This window comes from Manacus vitellinus, unplaced genomic scaffold (genome assembly GCF_001715985.3).
Source record: "Manacus vitellinus isolate BGI_N305 unplaced genomic scaffold, ASM171598v3 scaffold_21_pilon, whole genome shotgun sequence".
Classification (NCBI taxonomy): domain Eukaryota; kingdom Metazoa; phylum Chordata; class Aves; order Passeriformes; family Pipridae; genus Manacus; species Manacus vitellinus.
In genome coordinates, this window is record NW_021939546.1 from 3,981,400 (window position 1) to 4,003,846 (window position 22,447).

General features: G+C 44.3%; 1 protein-coding gene across 3 annotated transcripts in view; it reads right to left on the reverse strand.

Moving 5' to 3' along the window:
• Positions 1-22,447, reverse strand: part of LRRC7 (leucine rich repeat containing 7) — a 150,639-nt gene that overhangs the window by 10,345 nt on the left and 117,847 nt on the right. Inside the window, exons 12-21 of one of the 3 annotated variants that reach the window (XM_029959685.1) lie at positions 19,671-19,740; positions 17,968-18,067; positions 17,184-17,308; positions 14,882-15,082; positions 11,355-11,477; positions 9,404-9,515; positions 8,995-9,175; positions 5,782-7,459; positions 4,037-4,186; positions 284-403 (exon numbers count right to left, since the gene is read on the reverse strand). In XM_029959685.1, the coding sequence (XP_029815545.1) occupies positions 284-403; positions 4,037-4,186; positions 5,782-7,459; positions 8,995-9,175; positions 9,404-9,515; positions 11,355-11,477; positions 14,882-15,082; positions 17,184-17,308; positions 17,968-18,067; positions 19,671-19,740 (2,860 nt within the window). Of the gene's footprint in view, positions 1-283; positions 404-4,036; positions 4,187-5,781; positions 7,460-8,994; positions 9,176-9,403; positions 9,516-11,354; positions 11,478-14,881; positions 15,083-17,183; positions 17,309-17,967; positions 18,068-19,670; positions 19,741-21,472; positions 21,561-22,447 lie in introns of those variants that run through there. The other 2 variants (XM_029959686.1, XR_003915791.1) reach the window with 2 other exon arrangements.

Sequence of the window (22,447 nt, forward strand, 5' to 3'; positions counted from 1 at the left end):
TACCAGAAATTAGACTCATTTTGTTATGATTGTCATTGAAATGAAACATTTGATGAGACTCTGCAGGCCAAAGGACAGGAATGCACCTGCCCAGCCCTCTGTGCCCACTGCACACACCAGAGATGGAACCACACAAACCACACAAAAACGGGCAAAACATGCCCTGAATTCCCAACAGTTATTGCTTTAAGCCTTGAAACAAAACCAGGGGTGTCCTCATACACCTCCTCTCCTCCTTGGAGAGGTGCTGGGAGCAGGATCCACTCCAGGATCCCTTCCTTACCTTCTTGGTGACAGTGTCGGGGGGCACGTCCCGCCGCCCCAGCGGGTACGGGTTCCACTGGCTGCCCACGGACACCTCGTCCTGCCCGTTGTCCAGGATGCTGCTCTGCTGCGACGGGGTCTGTTGCACAAATGTAGGGCAGCCTTTAGTCACCAAACAACCCCTCCTCAGCTTCAGTTCAGTCACTAACCCAGTTAAATAAACTGCACCGCGCTATTGCTACAACAGAAATCCTCCTAATTCCCCCAGTATTTCATTAATATGTGACCACATTGCTGGGGGACCCTCTGCAAGCAGGAGGGCTTGAAAGGCATAGGAGAGAAATCATGAGAATAATGAATGATGAGAGAAAAGAGAAAATTCATTTAACATGACTCAGAGAAACAAATTTGGTTGAAATCCCACATTTCAATGTGCAGTCTGCCATTACCAGTGAGTTAGAACTTTCTTGCTGCTCATTCAAGCAGCAAAGGCTTTTTTTACAAAGTATTTGTCACCAATACAAATTCGATGCTTTTATTTTCTGCAGAAAACATTCCCTGATGGCAAAGGTGAAGTTGTGATTCCTTGTCCCCCTCACTCAGCTCCACCTGAGGGTCCCAGACCTCTCTAGGATGGGCCTGGCTTATGTTAAGTCAACAGATATATGCACAATATTAACCAGTAATTAAATGGTTTCTTTTTTAATCTAAATGGCCATAACACACATTTAATGTTTCCTAAATATTATTATCTTTCCCTTTTCTCTCCTGTTATAAATATTTCTTCCTTGTCCTTTTTGCCCCTGGTTATTTTACTCCTGTTTTCAGGATTTTGGAGGGCATCTGTGCTTTTTTTGTCCCATCTTGATTTTCTGTTATCTGTCCCTCTATTTCTCTACCATCACTGGAAATTTTCCCAACATGGGGGTCAGACTTTCCAAAACTCCAACATTGTGCTACCACTGATAGCACCTGAATGATGTGGTGCTTATTGAGTTCTGATCAATGATAATCTACAAAGATACAAAAAATAGCTATTTTTCCCCTCTGTCATTCAAGCAAATTCTTCTCCAGCTTAGATTAAAAAAAAATCAGGATACACTTCTTCAGATGGCTGAAGAATTGCATTTGCTTTGAAATATGAAAGCTGGGAACTTATCAATTAAAAACTATTTTTAACAGAAGTTTAAAAGTAAATAGAAGTAAATTGTGATTTAATCACACATCTCAGTGGCTAAATAAAAAAAATTTCAACTCTGATTTAAAATGAAAGAAAACTTTCATTATAATTCTTTCATCCTTCAAGTCTTCCAGAAAAATCATGAAAGTTGCTATTTTCCTTCTATTAAAAACCACTAGAAAAACATTTCCACTGATGGAAGACCTCCTCGTCGAGCTTTCTTTACACCATTAAAATGGAAAATAAAGCCATCCCTTCCAGAGCTGCCCTGAGAATCCTCTCACATCCTGAGGGATCAGCTTCTGGGCCTCTCTGGGTGCCCTCCTCATGCAGAGAGGGGGTAGAGAGGCTCATTCCAAGGGGGACCTCTGCTTTTCTCCTGACTGACTATTATTTCCAAGGGAGGTGGCAACAGACACTTCTGGGAATGGATTCCACCAAACCATAAACTTTTAAACCACCTGAGAGATGGATCCCAAAAATGGAAAAGGTCTGGGTTGTTTCCCCACTGACTGATCTGCAGGAGGGAGTTTGCACTCGAGAGGGAAAAAGCAAAAATACAGAGGGCGTTTTCTGCTTTCTCAATAAACAGGAAAATTCTGTGGTTTCATTTTCTGCAGCAAAATGAATTTGGTCCCTTGCAGTACTGCTCATTTTCTGAGCTCGGACAGACTGAAAACAAACCCACATCTATTAAATCTGGGTAAACAACGAAAAGCAGCAGTTCAAACATTTTCTACAGTGAGCAGAATCAATGTTATAAACATTCTGAAAATAAGTTACTGGTAAACTTGATTTCCTGACCATCCACTGGACAACCAGACCTCACTCATTACTCTCTTGAATCCAGGCCACGGGAAAGAGGGAGGAGAAGGAGACAAACATTAAACTGCTGTGGCCTGGATTCATCAAGAAATGCAAATCCTTTAGAACATATGAAGGAATAGAATTAAACCATACTAAATATACACAATATTCATTCAACAATAATTTTCCCCTGCTTCCCAAACAGTACAATAAAAGAATAAGTCCCCTAATGCAGTTCAGCATCACAGTTTATATGGGTATGGAGCAGTGAAACGCTGGTGGAATAGAAAGCAGAATAATCCACATCAGAGCACACCCCAAAACATATCACTCTGAATAGATTCATTAGTTCCTCAGACATCCATCCATTAATATCCATATTCATTTACAGCCTCAAATCCTGGAAGTACCATAAAATACTGTATTCCTGATGTGTGTAGCAAACCAGCACTGTTATTTGGGGTTGATGGAAAATGGATTTTTCCAAGGACTTGTGATAAGACCTGGCATGTACTCAAGGAGACAAACAGGTTCTTTGGAAGCAGAGACAACACCGGAATGTCACCCGTGGCCAACACACACCTCTGGGGGGCCTCTCGGTGCCACCCACCCAACAACAGAGAAGCACAGAGAGCAGGGTGAGGGAACCCAGGGACAGCTGATGGCATGGGGGATGGAGGTGACAGTGTATGGAGAGTCAGTCCCAGCAGGAAAAGCCTGACACTGATCCATGTGTGATGTTATCCTGTCCCAGCTCTGCCCAAAACTCCAGCACAGAGTTTGTGCCGCATCAGGGAGCTGAGCAGAGCCGAGGTCTGTCCAACCCACACAACCTGCTCATGCTGCTGCCATTATATCACCCTATTCTTCTTACCAGCCTTGGATCTAAGCTCTGAAATGGGGTCTTGGAAGCCTCCTGTGGGAATCTCTGGCCAGGGCCGGTCCTGCCTGAGTAGGTGCAGAGGTGCTGGAGGCCAGCCCGGCAATCACCAGCACAGCTGATCCCATGGCAGCGCCTGGATCTGTGTTCTGCAGCCCTTTAATTACTCAGAGATGCTGCTATTGTGTCCCAACAGCTCCTGCTGCTAAAGCAGGGAGAGGCTGAGTGAGGCCTGTCCCTCCTACATTTCCCTGACCCTGGGAGTGTGGCCACATGGATGCACAGAAGGTCTCAGGATCTCCTCTTTGACACTGCAAATCCTGCAGCAATGTCCCTCTCTGGCTTGTCCTGTGTGCTTTTCCATTCAAACATTTGTTTGGGACGGTCTTGTATGTCTGTACTTGTTGGCAATATATGAGAATAGATGTAAAATAGTAAAAAATGAGGTTATTCTCTTTCTATAGGTGTTACTCAACCAAAGTTTAAAATGGGTTTGGGTGTGGTAGGTGTGCTCAAACCTCATCAGCTACTATGGCAGAGCCAGTTAATGCTCAAATATTAAAATCCTTGTCTCCTGGAGCCTATTTAAATGCATATTCAACATTTCTACCATCCTTTTTTTAAGCTCAAACAGTCCAAGAGCAAAGCACATTCCCCATTTATCTTCACAGATTGAGAAAATGATGGCACCGGTCTGGAGGACGAGAGCAGGAAGCAGGAATGACAGCCACGGGAAACCCAGAATCCAAAAAGCAAGACCACTCAGGAGGAAAACTGTACCACTGCCACCCTTGCTTTTTGGATTGGGTCTGTATAAGCATGAGTAGTAGGCAAAAGCTAAACCAGGAGGAAGCAAGGAGTTAATTTATTGGGAATGCCAGTGATGCTGGCTAGCCCATACTTACTTTCGGTAGAGGTAGCTCTTGAAGCATTTGGTTTTCAAATTTAGATTTAGTCTGCAAGTTTAAAGTCATGCTTCGGCCGGCATGCATTGCTGAAACCCCTCCAGAGTGCAGCATGCCAAGGCTAACTGTGTGGTGTTTGTAAGCAGCGGTCTGAGTAGAGGAAACAACCACGTGACAGATATGAACACACATGCTCATCGAATTAAGTATCACACATATATGGTTAAGTTCACAGAGTTTTAGTTTAAGCAAACAAACAGTCCCAAGAGATCAATAGCTCCCCGGGGCATGCACTGGGTCACACAAAGCAAGTACATTGCTCATTGTACATAAAATGGATACCAGAAACGACTTCCACGCTGACAGCAGATGAGGTGTGTTGGTATCTGGAGTTGTATCACATGGCACAAGTCTTTATTTTGCAAATATGGCCAAATTTAGGCTCGGCTGCACAACCACAGATAGGCCAGAGATGTGTCTGGCACCAAGGAGCAAACCCTGGGGGAGAAGGCTCTGCTCCATCCCAGGAGCACCTGCTCCCTGCCCACTGCCACAGTCCTGCATAAACCTGACAGGCGGCAGCTTCTCCTGGAGCAGCTGCTCCATAGGAATGCCCAGGGCTTCTCACCAGCAAACCCTCCACCAGGCAGCTCAACTCCTGAGAGTTTTGTAACCAGCAGTAACCAGCTCACAGGGATTGCTGCCAACTCAGCAGAATCACCAGTGTCAGCTTTCCGTGAGTTCAGGTATTCCTTGATACACATTGTAACTTAAGCATGAATATATTTCTTAAACAAATCAGCAGCTGGGAAGTGTTTATTTCCACCAGAAATGGCTTGTTCGGGGTGCACTGGTTTCCCTGGGCAGTATTTTCCAATTGGTTTTACACAGCACAAGGAAAAGAGCTGAAGGAAGGAAACACTTCAGCCTTTGAGCCCGTTTTTAAAATTTAACCCACTGGGCCCTAATGATATTTTAATAAGCATCACATCTGAGAAACTGGGAGGTGAGGAGTGTAGTAACACCAAACTCAGGAGGCTCTGGCATAAAGTAGGTAAATGGACACATTTGGCAACTACCTTCTTATGCATTTCATGACAGTAATTTTTCACAACCACTTCAGATCATGAAGTAAATGCGATTTATGAAGTAGGTCATTAAATAGGTAATGACTGAAATCATGCACTAAAGGACTTGTACTCTTCGAATAGAAGGCAAATCAGCACAACTTCCTACAGCTAAAAGGAGTAATGATCACATTCCTCATTCAAAACAGTGGCAGTGGGTGCCCAGTGCTATTTCTCAGTCAAGAGACACCTTTAAACCCTCTCTGACAGTGATACGAAAGCTAAAATACATTATTTTACTTATTCTCAGTGATGTTTTTCTCTATTCACTTTTACTGTCAAGATGTGCCCAGAGCTCCCAGTTGTGCCTGACGTGGTGGGCTCCAGCAGCACATCCACATCCACAAGCAGGACAGAATCTTACGGGCTTTCATCCTTTTGGGGAGTGCTGCAGGAGCCACCACCTCAGTGACCAGAGTGGAGCCTCTGGATTTACCCGGGACTCCTCACTCCAGCTGAGCACCCCTAGGGCCCTTCGCAGGCCAGCTCCTCTGACAACAAGGCAGGAATTGCATTGCATTACTGGGAATTCTGGTGGTCACCACTGCACGTGCAAATAGTTTGACATACCGAAACACACAACTAAAGGCATTAATTGCAGAGAAATGCCAAACATACCCTGTCTAACCTTCTAGCTTCTATATGTCTAAGTAGCTGTTGTCTCCAGTCAGCGGGCATTTTAGCACAGCTCTCATTTCCCTTCCCAGGGGGAGGCCTTGGCTTTATATCACTGTTATCGGAAGGCTTGTCGCCATAGTTACCCAAGTTATAGTCTGACGGAATCTTTTCCAGCAGCGCTGCCATTGTCGGCCTCGCTGAGACGGGCCGGGTTTGGGATGTGCCGTAGCTCTCTGTACTGTAGCTTCGTGCGGACAAGGGCCTCCTTTGCGTGAGGTTTTTAACTGGGAAGCTCCCAGTCTGGGCTTTCACCTCCTGGTAGGAAGGGAGCTCGTCTTCGTAGCGCCCGTTGCGCTTGAGGAACTGCGCCTCGGGCACGGCCATGCCGCTCTGGCGCTCGGCCGCCCCGCGGAACGGGGCCCGGCCGTACCTGTCGCCCGGGGGCAGCTCCTGGGGCTCACTGACCCTGCGGAACATGGACATCTCAGTGGAGCTGACCAGGGAATCCGCCCTGCGCAGGAAGCCTGGCCGTGTGCCCTGGCTGCCAAAGGGGGGCCCCACAGGCTCCTCGCTCACCGAGGGCTGCGAGAAGGAGAACATGGGCTCCACGGGTGCATACCCGCGGTACCCCCGCGGGCTCACCAGCTCCTGGGGCAGGTTTTTGGGTGGCTGGGGGATGTACTCGGGGTTGAGCTGGAAGGGCGGCAGGAGTCTCTTGTCGGCCGTGACCTCCACAGCACCCTGGGGGTTGAAGCTTTGGTCAAACTGGTAGACTTTCTTGGTGACAGACGATTTCTGCTGCGGCTGCACCTTGACGCTGCCATAGGTCAGCAGCTCGTCGTCCAGCATGGGCACAGACTGGCTGCGGGACATGCTCAGCATGCCATGCTCCGGGCCCAGCAGCTTGTCCACCCTCTCGTGAGGCCCTACAGTATCATTCCCGGATGCATAGTTTTCTAGGGGGATGTTGTACACCTTGTATGTACCAATGTCTATCTCATCGATACTCTGAGACTTCTTAAACTTGTTCGTTTTTAAATCCCTCATCATTGGGGAAAGCCGCTCTGTGCTCTTGCTGATGGAAATGACGTTTTTGGAAGGATCTGGGCGACAGTGAATATGGGAAAAGACGTTTGTGAGGCTTCTGTTAGCGTTTGAGTCGTGATATTCCCATGCTATTCCTGGAGGGAAAGTACTTGTCATTTCAGGAGACTCTTTGATATGATCTTTCCGCTCGGGCAAAGGGCTGGTGGTGGGGGTGCTTTCCAGTTTGGAAGGAAAAGCTGTCCTGTCTTCAAAGGGACTAGGGGTTCTGGTCCAATTTTGCCAAGGATTGGGAGGAGGCACTTCAGATTCGTGTGTGTTTCTGAGCGTCGGCTGCTCCAGCTCCAGAGGGATGCCAACTATCCTGTCCTGTCGGATCAGTGGCCTGCGCCCATGTGCAGATGAGCTCCTCGATTTGGTGGTGAGCAGGGGGTTGGCGCTGGGGTTCTCCACCGCGCTTTCCTCGGCCACAAACCCTGTGTTGTCGTAGTGGGAACTGTCGGTCCAGCCCTCGGTGAACGTGTCGCTCAGCGGGCGCCGTTCCGGCCGTGCCGGCAGGTTCCCGGCTGGAGCCGATTCCCGCTGGCTCAGCAATGGCTTGGTCTCCAGGGGTTGTGGGAACGACTGTGCCAGCCTGCAAAGACAAGAGAGAAGGGAACAAGATAAAATGCCCTCTATCCCAGCACATAAACCATCACCAGAATGACAGCAGAATCACAGAGTCACAGAATATGCTGAATAGGAAGGGGCCTATCGGGATCATTGAGTCCAACCCTTACTCCTGCACAGGACCATCCCCAAGAGTCACACCAGATGCCCCAGAGGATCATCCAAACACTCCTGGAGCTCTGGCAGCCTTGGTGCTGTGACCACTGCCCTGGGGAGCCTGTTCAGTGCCCAACCACCCTCTGGGGGAAGAACCTTTTCCTGAGATCCAACCTAAACCTGCCCTGACACAACTTCAGGCCATTCCCTGGGGTCCTGTCCCTGGTCCCTGCAGAGCAGAGATCAGTGCCTGCCCCTCCTCTTCCCCTCCCAAGGAAGATGTAACTGGAATGAAATCTCCCCTCAGTCTCCTCCAGCCCTCAGTTGCTCCTCACATAGCTTCCCCTCAAGGACCTTCCCCATGTCCCTTGCCCTCCTCTGGACGCTCTCTATAAGCTTAAAACAATTTAGGACTCTCCCATCTATGCTCTGGCTTTGGGACTGTGCTTTGAGACATGAACCTCGTGCCACTGGCTTGGCACAAAGGTGTAAGCAGCTTTTTGCCCTGGAGCACAGATTGTGTCAGTACACACATGGAGAAACTAAGAAGTCAGTAACAGGCCCGGTTGGCTCCATGCTGTGTTCACAGAAATCCAGTTGAACATATTTACCTGCTGTAAAAATAATCTGTGAGTGAAACAGAAGGTTTTTCACACTTACATTATTTTTAAACAAAGATACCAGATGTAGTTTGTCTGTGTTCTCACCACCAAGATTTTATGCATCTCCCCTGAGCTGGCTGAGCCTCTCTTTAACAGGACACAGCCTGTGGATGGAACCACATAAAGTGGTTTATGGCAGGGACAGACAGGGCAGGGTGTTCCTGGTGTGGTACAAGGGTGTTCTCAGGCTGCTGATGGCTCATTAGAGCTTTCCAAGAGAAGTTTCCATGTTGTTCTTGGAATCCAGGGCAGAGGGAGGCTGGGACAGCAATAATGGGACAAAGACTGCAGCCAGCCTCCAGGAGCTTTAATGCCTGGTTATAGCCCAGAACTGACCCACCAGCTGTAGAATTACTGGTGCTTATAGAGTATGGATGGATGGCCAGCTCTGCACAGCCTGGGCTGTGATCAGCTACACACAAATGAGAAAAAATGTGGACTTTTTAAACCAAATGCCTTAAGAGATCAATAAAGAATCCCACAATATGCTGAGTTGGAAGGGACCCATCAGGATCATCGAGTCCAACCCCTGGCCTGCACAGGCCCATCCCCAAGAGTCACACCACATGCCCTAGAATATCATCCAAACGCTCCTTGAGCTCTGTCAGCCTTGGTGCTGTGACAACTGCCCTGGGGAGCCTGTTCAGTGCCCAACCACCCGCTGGGGGAAGATATGGTCACTTTGAGTGCATATGAAAAGATAAAATGCCACCAGAAGCTGTGCTAAGAAAGATGGTCACACCTGTTCCCCCACAGAGAGTTATTCACTGCTTCTTTAGCCGTTGTCTGCAAGGAGCCCATTTTAACGTGCGCATTGGAGGACCCTGAGGAAGCCTGGGAAGGGGAATAGTCTGAGTAAGTGCCTGAGGAAACGCTGTTATTCAGACAATGGATCTTATCTGCTTCAGACTCATCTGTCGACTCTGAAACAAAACACAGCAAATGCTTTCAGAGTGTGGCATTTGAGAATTAAACTCCAGAAAAACACATTTTTAAACTGGAACTATGGACATATATATATGTGTGTGTGTGTGTGTGTGTGCACAAATATGCATGGGATTTGTTTTAAAATCACAGCAAAAGGTAGAACATCTCTCCTTGCATATCACACAGGTTTTCATCTCAAAGGTTGTTGTAAACCAAGTCAGTACCTTTCTTGTCTTTACCCAGCAGAACGAGTTTGGGGGGGTACAACGGAGTCTCAGGCATGGAAGGACGGAGCTCCCCTATCCTCATCTCACTGGCAGGATGTCCAAAGGCATCCTGAGGAATATAAAAATGAACAATAAACACATGGATGTCCCAAGGCATCCTGACAAACATAATAACGAAGAGTAAGCACAGGAGACAGATTCCACTTCAAACTGCAAGGCACAAACATTTCCCAGCCTTCTCCTCACAACACACTAACCCCACCATACGGGCAGTGTCTAATCATGCTGATTTGTCAGCTGAAAGTTCTAATTAGTCCTCCAGAAATACTCCTAAAAATTATGGTGACGTGCTCACTCTGGAAATGTAGACAAAACAGATGGAACTTGTGAGATACATCAAGGCCATGTAAACATTTTGGATGAAGTCAAGGTCACAAAAACAAGCTGCCAGCAGAAAAAAAAAAACACAAATTGGGAGTAAACAATTGTTATTTCAGGAGGAAATGTTCCTTGTTCAGTTATTCATGGCCCAAGTCCCTCCACAGATTCAGCTGTCCCTGTAGCTATATTTAATAAAATGGCTTTGTCTATAAAGGGTTTGTGGTTAAATTAAAATTATTCAGATTTAATAAACTTCTGAGAGTTCAGCACATCTTGACCTTCAAAGGGATATATACAGAACATAAAATGGAAAAATGTTGAAGGGAAGTGGGATGTAGTCTTAGAAAGAGGTATTTTAAATTAGGACATTTAGGCTCACAGGACACTTAGAAGGCAATGAAGTCACAAGGAGGAATTTTGGGGAGAAACTTCAGAGCTGAGGGGTGGGTGTCCTGAGGAGACAGGGAGGGGAGTGACAGGTACTGCAGGGATGACACTGGTACCCTGCCCTCAGGAAGGGACTGGAGGAAAGGGAGCCTGAAGGATGGGCAATCTGGGAAACCCACTTTATGGGTGGTGCCCAGCTCAGGAAAATGTCATGGAAAGAGAACTGGTGGAGACGGAAAGCTCAGCCAATGCCACCAGGATCCTTGTGAGAGGAGGAGCTGTCATTCTGTAAAGAGGATGGAGGTTGGAGAAGGAGAGTATGTACTAAAACAGAGGAAGTTTTGAAGGGATATTAGGGTAAAATCCATAATTAATAGTATAAATGAGGACAGAAACAGGAGAAATATATTTAGAAGGGAACTTATAGTAATGGGGGTCTCTGTGCCCTGACATGTTGCTGGTAAAGGTTCTCCAGTGAATTGGCAGAGTGAAGTTAATAAGGAGAGATGTAATAATTAAACAATTTAAACTGGAGTACCCAAACCAAACACACTTACTGAGTTCATATGTTTGTGTGGAAGGAGGTGTGGAAGAAGATAAGGATTTGAGCCATTGTTAAAATGTAAAATGCTCCAATATTTTTAATTTTTTTTTTTTGCTTTTACTCATCAGGAGCAAACTTTCAGAGGTTTCCTCTCCATTAACTACTTTTTGTAGTTACAGTGGAAACAGAGATTTGTAGAAACCTTTGCCATGCAATTTATCCTTGAAGAATATAATTATATTTACACAACAGTTATTTTAATCCTTCTGTACTAGGTGTTCTGCTGGAGGCAGGACCTTCCCAAACCAGCAAAAAACGGGCATCCCCAACTTAATTAAACTCCTCAGGACTAACATTTAGGGAAATAGTTACACAGTGTGATACAGCCAAGACTTTCCTTCCCCATGCAGAGACCCCAGGATGTCTGTGGTGTTCTGTAGGTGACAGAGTGATATCCACACAACTCAACAACAGTGCAACAGCCTTTCTCCAGTGGAGCACAACCAGTTACCAGTGCAGTGTGACAAACTTGTGCAAAACTGGGTTTTTTTTTGAGAAATAAGAGTGCCCAGCACTGCAGAGTGTGAAATTCTCCCCTTGTGACACCCACGGTGCCTGTCACGGGTCTGGTTGTACCTCTGAACTCTTGGTGCCCTCGGCTTTCTCCTCCCTGTCTGAGGCTTCCAGAGGTGATTCCTGAGTGTTCTCTGTCTCAGACAGGGGATTCTTTGGGAATTCTTTATTTTCTTTATCTTGAACCTGGAATCCCAACATCATGCCATGAACCTTCCAAAAGTTGTAAGTTATAACCCCCCTTGCTGTAAGAACCAACAGTTCTATTTTTGACACCATGATGAACACAGGGTTTTATTTCAGATGCATGATTTTAGGAAGTTCTTTACCTTATACTATTTTCTTTTTAGCCCCTAATCCAGTTATTCCAACAAAAATCGATGCACTTTCGAAAGAACCAGTCTGGCATTTGTGAATATGCCATGAATGTGAAAGATGTTGTAAAAACCTGAAATCATATTCCATTTAATTCCACTCTCTTTAAGAGGACCTTGTTCTTACAAGCTCAAGAACAAAAAGGTCACTAATAGGAAAAAAGTATTGTGAATAGCAGCAATTGCAAAAAGAAAGAAAAGAGATAAATCAAATTGTGTTATTCCTCAGGACTAACTGGAGAAGGATACAGGGAGAAGACAGAAAACTGTAGTAAGCTGTTTCCCAAGAGAAAACACATGGGAAAGACCATTAAAACAACTGAGAAAGAGAAATATCACCAAGAATTCAGGCTGAGAACACAAGAACATTAAATTATAATCTGGAGAGATCTTCCATAGAATCCCAGAATGGTTTGGGTTGAAAGGGACCTTAAAGCCCATCCAGTTCCACCCCCTGCCATGGGCAGGGACATCTTCCACTAACCCAGGTTGCTCCAAGCCCCGTCCAACCTGGCCTTGAACACTTCCAGGGATGGGGCAGCCACAGCTTCTCTGGGACACCTGAGAAGTTGGATATTCTTAGAATATTTTTGATATGAACTGTAAAGACCCAAATTGCTCATTTGTGGGATTCCTCACTGTTTCTCATGGAAAGGTGACACAAAATTATCCCAGCCTCTTACTTGCCCAAAACTCACATGTTTCAAAATGACCTAGAAAAATGAAGAGGTTTGTTATAATTGCTGACTAATCAAGACATTGTTTGCTTATTGTAAGTGAAAGCAGAGGATGGTGCAGGGGATTTGAAATGCAGCTTCTTACTCATTTCAGATGCTCCCCTTAATTATTTAGGAACAGTTTGTGAAGAGACATGTGTAAATTAATTGCAAGAAAACCCAAAAGAGATCAGAACAGAAACCATCTTATCTGGTCTCTGAGGATGAGAAGTGAGCATTGCACCTGAAATTAAATTACCTTGGTATTAGAAACTGCCTTCAGTCTTTAGCTCTATGAGAACACACCTGCAATTTCAAACTGTCTTTTAACTTGAGGCTCGAGATCGTGTCTCCTAATTATCTGAAAAGCAAATGGAGCTTAATTATGTTTTATTTAATGTGTTACAACTGAAATCAGGCCAATATTGTTCACAAAATTATTCACACTTTTTCTACAGTTTCCCCCATGTCTTTATCTTCCCGCAGGAAGCCAAAGAGAGAAAAATGTATTTACAACTCCCTGCTTGGAGCCAAAATGCCTTCCCGGTGTCAGTGTTGGGAGGAGGGACAAGAACACTCCTTTTCTTTTCCTTACCTGATGAAATAGTTGTGTTACTAGTCTTGACTATGTACCAGGGAAATTAAAATGTGAAAAAGTCCCCCCTCCTCACTATTGTAATAACAGAAGATGAAAAACCCTCTCCAGTGATCCATGGGAACAGTGGTGCACTCGGAGTAGCTGCTTGTGGGAGACAATTAAGGAGGAAATTGCACTCCCATTATTTAATTGCACTTCAGGAATTACCATGGGGTCTGTCTGCAGCAATTCAGCTGGTTTTGCAGAATGCTTTTTGTGAGACTTGTGCCACTGACAGCTCCTGTACCTCCACACAAAACCAGAGTATCTCATATTTTATGCTGTCACTGCCACTTACTCCTTCCTTACACCTCCCTAACGTAGGATCCCTGGGCTCTGCCTGCTCACAGGACCCTGTGGGACTCAGCTCACTGAGATTTTCATTAAAAAACTTCACATTTAATTGAACAAATGTTAACAAACCAGGACTGACTTCTGGAGGCTGCATCACCAACCACAGCCATGGGCCCAAACACCTAAAGCCTCTGTCGGGCCCTATGGATCAAATTCCTGATGGATAATGCTTAGGGATAATTCAAACCCACTGAAAGTTGTCAGGAATATTCAAGTTCAAAACCTAGATAATACAAAATAAATTCTGTGTATTCAGCAACAAAAGCAGAACATGTAAAGACTCCTGGCCCAAGTTGTTTAAAGCCCAGATTTACACAGTAAGAACTTAATAAACAAAAAAGAATAATGGTGGAATTTATGATTTCAGATTTAGATGAAAACATGAATGATTTAACTTAAATATCTTAGTTTAAATGAAATATTTAACTGAAATATTTTAATGCTAATTGAAACTGTGCCTAGATTTGAAGGAAGTCTTCTGAAGCATCTCAAAGGGAAAACTTCTGTTGGTTATTTTGGTAAGAAATGAAAATGTTTAGCTGCAAATAAAACACACAGCATTGACAGAGCAGCTACAGCTGAGTATGTAAGAATAGCCCATTTGTGTTAAAGACATGGAAAATTTAGGAAGAACAATTCCTGCACACACAAGAAGCCAGAGACAAGGATATTTCAAGGACAATGAGTTTCTCATTAATGTTTAGACAACAAAGGAGTAAAAAAGAATGTGAGAATTTTTTTCCTCCGTTATTTCTTTTCAACATTAAGGCTTTGTAAAGATTTTCAGGAATGCTGATGTTCCTGTAGACCTATCCAAGGTTATAAACCACTGGGGAAGAGAATTCCCTTATTTCTGAATGGTGCCTGCACACAGTCAGGGTGTCCATGGGTAGATGAGATCAAGCTCCTTCTATTTGGAACAGTAGGATTTAGGAATTTTGCTTCCTTAATGACTACATTTGTCTTGGAATAGAACTTTGCCCCTGTTTCTGCTGATCCACTGCAGGCAAACACTTTAAGAGCTGGATTCTGCAACTCACTGGAAGTCAGTATTCAGGGATACCTGATCCAAAGCTCCCTGCAGTAGGAGAAGTTCTGCTGCCTTCATGAACTTTGGACAAGGTTAATTGGGTTTCTCCTAAGAACAGAAACTGAGGGAGCAGGACCCCATGGCACAGTAGGGTCAGACACAACTAACTGGTTGGTCATTATCGCATCGGAGGCGGGAAATGCACGTACTGAAGGCTGAGGTGGAAACGAGCTTGGTCCTTCCTCCTGCTCCTGTGCAAGTCTCATATCATTAAAATTGTCTAAATCAACAGCAAAATTCAGATCTAGGTAGATTTCAACCCAAAAATTCAGCAGTATTGGGAAAAACAGCAACTCAATACACAACTGAATGAACTTTACAGGTGAAAGGTGTGAGGTCAAACAGATGCAGCATTATCATTTGGAGAAGTTGTGTTCAAACCTGGGACTCTGGAGAGGAACAAGGAGCCTTTACATTACCTCCACTGAAATCTCCTTGGGTGTCATGGGCCATTTGTGCTCATACTTGTCTTTCACCCCTTGGTCACTGTTGGCAGCGGGTGCAGAGTTCTCGGGCCGCACTCCATGGCTGGGTTTGCCCACCAGGTTTTGGACTGATTTGACCATATTCTTTAAATCCTCCGGGTAGGGAGTGGGGTAACGTTTTAGATTTATTTCAACCTGAACATTCACAAAAAGAATTAAAGCACAAATACAAAATGCAAACAGCATGCAAACTAACCCATTGTTACAGTACTGGGGCTCAGGGCACATCCCTTATGTTTGGGATAATTTGAGGTGTTACACAGAGATATTTGCATGGACTTTGGGACTGAAATGTGCTCAGTTACTCTATGTCAACCTATAACAGAATTCCAGTGACATAAAATAATGGATGGGAATGGCTCCCTACAATCTTTTACCCTGGGAGACTCTTGTATGTTAATCATGCACTTTGCTTGAGAGTGCTGACATATTCCATCCCACTTCTCCAAACAATGATGGTGTAAATGCAGAATTAATTTAGTTACTTTCTATGTACTCAATTAATCTGAATTATGGATGGCAGCTGAGAGCAGTAGCTGATCCCCTGGGAGCCATTTGCTCCTGGAGATGGATAATGTTCCTACTGGCACTCGAGTGCATCCTACTCTTCTCTCACACAGGAGAACAGACTCAAACCACCACAGACAGGACCCCCACAAGGCCTGAATGGTGCCTTAACTGACTGATAGACCCACAGATTTTCTATAAAACCCCACATTTTAAATTTCTAAGTTTCTCAGAGGGATCTGTGTGTGTCAGGATAACTGTGAAACACATTTACAATGTGGTAAAGTATTTGGAATCATTTACCACAAAGCAGCTTTTACCTCACTGTGGAAGTGAGGTAAGAAAAGGAGTATGTTTTAACAGCTCACTGTTACGGTGGGAAAAATTTAATTTTGGATTCAGATGAAAATGGTCTGTCAATAGGAATATTTCAGAGGCGGAAGAATGATTGGTTTGGAAAATAAAACTATATGAAATACTGGCATAGAGTTCTGAACCACAAGGGAATAAACATTACAGGGAGTAGACTCTAACATGACTTGAACAGAAAATGTCCAAATGTATGACTGGGATGTCATATGTTAATAAAGAATTCCAAAGGAAAAGATAAATTGAGGATGGAAAGTAGCAATAAAGCCCTGGGTGAGTTATAGTTGAAAGAAATCGTATTTAGAGCTGGCCTAATTAGGCAGTTGGTTTCTCCTAGAACTCAGACCATGGTTTAAGGGGAAGGTCTGAGACAGACATGGCCAAAAGCCAAGTCCCAGCAAATCCTCAGTAAAAACTAGTCAGGGAAAATTAAGTGGAAGAGTTGGATGAGAGATACAAATCCTAGACATGGATTTCAGCAGAGTTTGCCATGACTGTGAGTTTTAATATTAAACAGCAGAACTCCTGGCTGCTGTGGAGGGTGAGAGCACTGGAATGCAGATATTTTCCTCACTGATCCAGAGCTTTCATCAGAGAGGAAATCTGTATTCCCTGTCAGTACTATTCCTGTGGGTTTAATGACACATCAAAAGCAGCCTGACACCAAAGAGAGAATTCTCAAAGTTCAAAATTCTCAATGGAAAAAGTTATTGAACAATTCCAATTACCAAATCTATCTTAACATATGTTTGGCTGAGAGTTCAGTTTTAACTCTGAAAGATAAAAAGTGAAATCTGTGTATAATCTATGCTGCTATAAATGCTGCAGTGTTGGTGGTTACTGCCTGTTGAGAATTTAAATTAACCTGCAAATTTCTCCCTTAAAGGTCTGGTGGAACTGCTAAAAATGTACATGTTGAAACCTCCCCATGAACTATTGCAACCCATGGCTGGAGGGACTCACTTGAAGTTCTTAGAAGGTTCCAGCAACGAGTTTTTAGCTCCTGTGTGGGCATCTATACAAATCCCATCTCATCCCACCCACTGCCATGGGCAGGGACACCTTCCACTAGCCCAGGTTGCTCCAAGCCCTGTCCAACCTGGCCTCGGATATATTTTAGTGTCAAACTCTTCCTCATGCTCTGCTGCCTCCTCACCTTCTAAAGAACTAGGACAATCATTCAAAGTCTCCCAACACTCTGTGTTAATTCTGGTTTTGTGACAATACACCTGTCACAGCAGGAATCTGACTAGGAATAGGTTTCTGGATATTTAGAACACAAAAATAATTAAATTCAAGACCTGTATACTGGACCCTGTCCATAATATGTTAATACCAGAATAAACCAAACAGAACATACTTTAACTTTCCCTGGGTTTTCCTCCTCTTCCTTTTTGTCTTCAAACTCAAATGCCACAGTCATGCGCTGCTGCCTCTGCTCCTCCCACAGAGTGGGGTTAAAACTGTCACTGTCCGACTGGAAATCTGCAGAGAAAGGGTAAAGAGACAGGAACCAGCAGTTGGTGCACCCCAAGGATGGAAAGGGTCTAAAAAGGCTTTTCTTCATTGATCACACAGTCTTGGGTTATTGTTTGAAAACTTGAGGGGGGCAATGACAGTGGGAACTGAGAAACCACGAGAGAGTTGTTATAAAAACTGTGGTGAGAGTGATGGGAAGCAACAGGGTTTGAGGCACACCTGGAGCACAGGGGGAGTATGAAAACTCTACTTTAATGTTGCTTTGTAAGGAGCCAAACCTTGAATTTAGCCAGGCTGGGACCCCTGAACTCCCCTCCCTGTGGGTGGACACCCCCAGCTGCCAGATGGGGCCAGTCTCTGGCCAACAGAGCCCACAATCCCTTCCCGTGCACATTCAGATCCAGACCCAAACTGCTTTTACAAAGCCACTCTGGAAATGAAAGTGCTCTAGAAAATATAAATCTGATGGCCTGAGAATGACAGATTCCTCTGTGTGTGCTAAAATAGGGATGTCTGTGTGTCCCACGGGCTTGGCGTGAGGAGACACACACAGAGCCACGTCGGAACCCTCTCTCTGGATTTCCTCCTCTCTCTGGATCTCCTCCTCCCTCTGGATTTCCTCCAGCCTCTAAACAAACGCCATTCCTGCCTTGCTGGTGTTTTACCTTCATCACTGCGGGGCTGCTGGGGGAACATGTAGTTGGTCAGCACTCGCTGCTTGGTTTCAGGATGTGCCTCCGTCTGCAGCGGGATGAGAGCCTTGGACTGGAGAGGAAAACCAGAGCAGTTACCTCAGAGTGTGAGTTGAGATGGGATTCGGTTTCTGATAAATAGGGAATACAAGAATATCTACAATTCTGTGTGAAAAGAAACTCCCTGTGGACTAAAACAAGTGCTAAGCTGGTGGCAATACCTCCCCTCCCATTCCTCCCTTCTGCAATTCCTGCAATTCCCACCAGGATGGGCAAAACATCAGGCATAGTGCGAGTGCTCTGGGCTGAGGAAGGAAAAAAGTCGGAGCACAGACCTGTCACTGCATGGTTAATCCACAGCAGAACTCAACGTCTCCAGTTACAGGAGTCAGAGAAAAATTCCCAGTTGGGAAAAATATTGAAAAGAAAAATCAAGAATTTCCAAGAAGATTTAAATGGACTGTTAAATAGCTATTAATCAGAGTACTGTTAATTTTAAATTTAAAATATTATTTAAATCTCCTCAGATGATTTTGTATATTTTTTTTTTAACATTTTATGTAAAACACCCCCACTAGGGCTGTGATCTAGTTTAAGCCAGAGCTAACAAGGAGTTAATTAATGATGGAGGAGTAAATTCAGAGTAGTTGCCTGTTCTGAGAGTAAACCTGCTGCAAGATACTGGAGAACTTACATGGAGCCACTGTGAATGTTCAGATGTTATGCTTCACTTTAATTGATGAGATTTTATTATTGATTTATTCTAATGTAACACCAGGAGTGACTGTCATAGTCCACAGAATGGAAACTAATCCATCCTACACCAAAGAAAAGCCAAATGCTGGAAAACCTCGCATATTTAAAAGGAAGTGGCTGTTCTGTGCCTGGGCTGCGCAGCCATGGAATGTTAATTTTTTTTTAAATGGAAATTAGAGCAAAAAAAACCAAGAATCCCAATTTAACACATTAAAATTTAATCATCATTTTCTATTACCCCTCCCTTCAGCTTTCCCATTTTTGGCTCAGTTATAAAAGCAAATGTACATTTAAGACTTATTTTAGTGCTCAGCTGCTGGTTGAACTGTTGCATTTCTCAGAGTTCATGTTACATAATTTGCTTTAAAATAGAACCCCAAAGAATCTCTAGTTAAAACCAAAACCCTCAGACAAAGAAAGGCACACTCAGATTTAAGAGGAACATAAATGAGTTTTCTCCAAACCAAGACTCAGAGTTCTTGCGCATCTTTGACATGTTTAGACGGCCCCTGAGTACAATGAAAATTAAAATATGCAGAAAGGGAAGAATAGACAGGAAAAGGGAAAAGGAAGACAAAAAAAGAGGTGTAGATGGAGCAAATGATGGGACAAACCACTAACAAGGTTGGTAGCAAAGCCTTATATACTGAATTTATTTTTAATAACTATTCTCTTGCTACTTTTACCCTTTATTTACTACTTTTGTAAGGACAGAGAAGCTTATCCAGGTGAAATAAATCCTGCAAAGGTGCTTTTTCCAAGTTACTAAAGGACAGCCAGCAGGATCTACACCTTGATATGAAAGTATAAAGCTGGGCTGGAGAAATTTTGATACAACCATGGATTAAATGACAGGTTTCATTTACAGCCCTTCCAATGACCCCTTAAATAAGGAAAATATAAATACTGAAAGGCATTACCTGGTTGTCAGAAAGCCACAAAGCTGCAAGTTCTTTGAGCTTAGTAAAAGTGAAGGGTAAATTCTTCAGTCTGTAAATGATAATATTGGAACAACATGAATCCTTCATTTCCACAATAGTTTGTTTAAAGATTTGTCTGCAAAATGTTTGTCTTGATCATACTGAAATGGTTGTAATTTCATAGCTTTTTTTCTCGTTTTCTACTAAATCACAGTATTTTATTAAGGGCATTCCATGTTAAGAGAGCTATTTGGAATCTAAAATGCTGGCACCACACCCTAAGGTACTGAGGAGTTACTGATATTTTTCCTTGGCAAAATGTAGCCAGAATTACACTTATAACACAGAAAACAGAAAAATCTTCGTCCCAGGAAGACTTATAGGAAAGACCTCAGTGTAGCTCCCAGAACTCCTTTTATTGGACATTGGAGTTTTGTAACTGAATCGCTCTGAGATCATGGAAAATTCATTTTTGTTGAAACGTCAGACAAAGGATTAAAATAATATAAATATTCATAGGGAACCTAAATGACAAAATTAAACGAAGCAGCAAAAAATTAGCATTTTAATTAGACATTTAAACATATTTCCTAAAAGTGATCTGCATATGGGAATGGGAAATGATGACACAATGTTTGCAGAGAATTCATTCATGTTTTTCCCACTAACTCATCCTGAACGTGAATTTTTACTCCTCAGTCATTATGTAGTCCCAGAATGGTTTTGGTTGGGAGGGACCTTAAAAATGAGCCAGTTTCACCCCCTGCCATGGGCAGGGACACTTTCCACTATCCCAGACTACTCCAAGCTCCGACCAACCTGGCCTTGGACACTTCCAGGGATGGGGCAGCCGCAGCTTCTCTGGGCAACCTGTGCCAGGGCCCCACCACCCTCACAGGGAAGGATTCCTTCCCAATATCCCACCTAAACCTGCTCTGTACCAACACATGGCCTGTCCCAGCCATGGACTGATGTTCTCTCAGCTTTTGTCCAGAGTTTAAGGAGCTGGAGGACAGTGGGAAGGGATGTATCGACCAAAGGACCTTCGACAAAGACTAAACCTAAATGTGATTTGGCAAAAAGAAAAGAGGAGAAGCCCTTTTCTGAGAGTCAGACAACCCCACTCTGGGGAAACAAAGGCTCTCACAGACATATTGGCTCCAAGCTCAGTAAAACCAGGTAAGCCATTTCCAGGTGCTGCATCAGTGGGAAAACCCTCTGTCCCTGTACCAGCAACATTCCTACAGCCTCCTTCACACAAAAAATCTGTATTTCTGGGAGATGAGCTGCTCACAAGCATTTGTACCATTGTCTCTATGCAGCAAAGCTTTGGAATTGTCTCCCTTATGGAATTTGGATGTCTTTTTGCCACAAGCTCATTCCCATTAACACTGGGGCTTTTTTGGACCGCAGCGTGTCCGTAAGGCATTGGAATTGTTTTAATAAGGATGTATTAGACTAGAAATCAGTTTTCTCTAAAAGTGAAATATAAAAATGAATGTTTGCACACGCAGTTAAAACTCCAGTTAAATGCCTCTGGAGATTAGAGCAGCTTTCCATGTGTGCACACATTTAAACCCGGAATTAACAGCACAGGAGAAAGTAAGGAGAGCCTGACCTACCTGAAACTTAGTTTTCATAGCTGTCTTATCATAAAACAAATGGATTGCTTAATCTGAGGAGCTTTTCTAACTCGTGTGGGTGAATTCTGAGCCCAGGACAGAAGCAGTGCACACACAGAAAGGGGAGGGTTCTTTCAGCTCTTTCAAGAACAATCTAGAACTAAAAGAAAGGTTACTTACCAGTAACCGATGTCTTTGAGAAGTGTAGCCCAAATGTACATTCTAACAATTCTACCTCTCAATCACAGGGCTCAGACCTGGAAGGACTCTGAGGAGAGAGGAGAAGCAGATGGAAGACAGGTGTGTATGTGGACTACACATGGTGAGAACACCGGTTACTGGTAAGTCACACAGCTCTTTTCTCTGCATGAATCCCACGTGTACCCTGAGCCTCCCAGGGGCTCAGCACTGCTGGAGCTTTCACACCAGCAGCACCTGCACAGCCATTTCATCAAACTTCTCAGTTCTCCTGGACTAGAGTGTGCCTGGCAAAGGCAAGGATGGATCCCAAGGAGTCTGGAGTCAAACCTGTCCCGACTGACCACAGAGTGTGAAGCCATCTCAGCTGGCCAGCTGTACTCCAGCCCTCCTGAGACTCCACCTCAGCAATCAGGGTCCAACCCATCATGGCCTATCAGAGCCAACCGAATCCTGCACTTTCCAGAGCCTGTGGGAGGTTGGAAAGGTTTGGACCTGTAAAGATAAAAGGAGAGAGGACTCCCAGCTACGGAGATGAGAAGTTCAGATATCACTGGCGTGGGAAAGGAAAGCTGGAGCCTATTTCTCTGGTGAAAGGGGAATTCTAACATGGATATTTGAAGGAAGTCCTGAAACTAAAACAGCTTCTGGTCAGTTAAGATGAGCAAGGTCCATCTTACAGTGCTGAGAAGAAGACACAGAACAGAGTGAAAGTCTGTAGTAGCTGACACCACAGAACCAAACACTGACCCTCCTGCGTGCAAAATGTGTCACCTCACAGAAATGTGAGGTTCCTGTTAGCCAGGGGGGCAAAGAGGTCTGTGTCAGGTTTGCCTCCTCCCTCAAAGACATCCAGTCAGGATTTTAGACCAGATCTAAAATGTTCCTGACTATCACATCCAGACAAGCTCCAGAGAACACAAGGGAGGGAAAGCTCCTCTATTCATGGCTCCATGT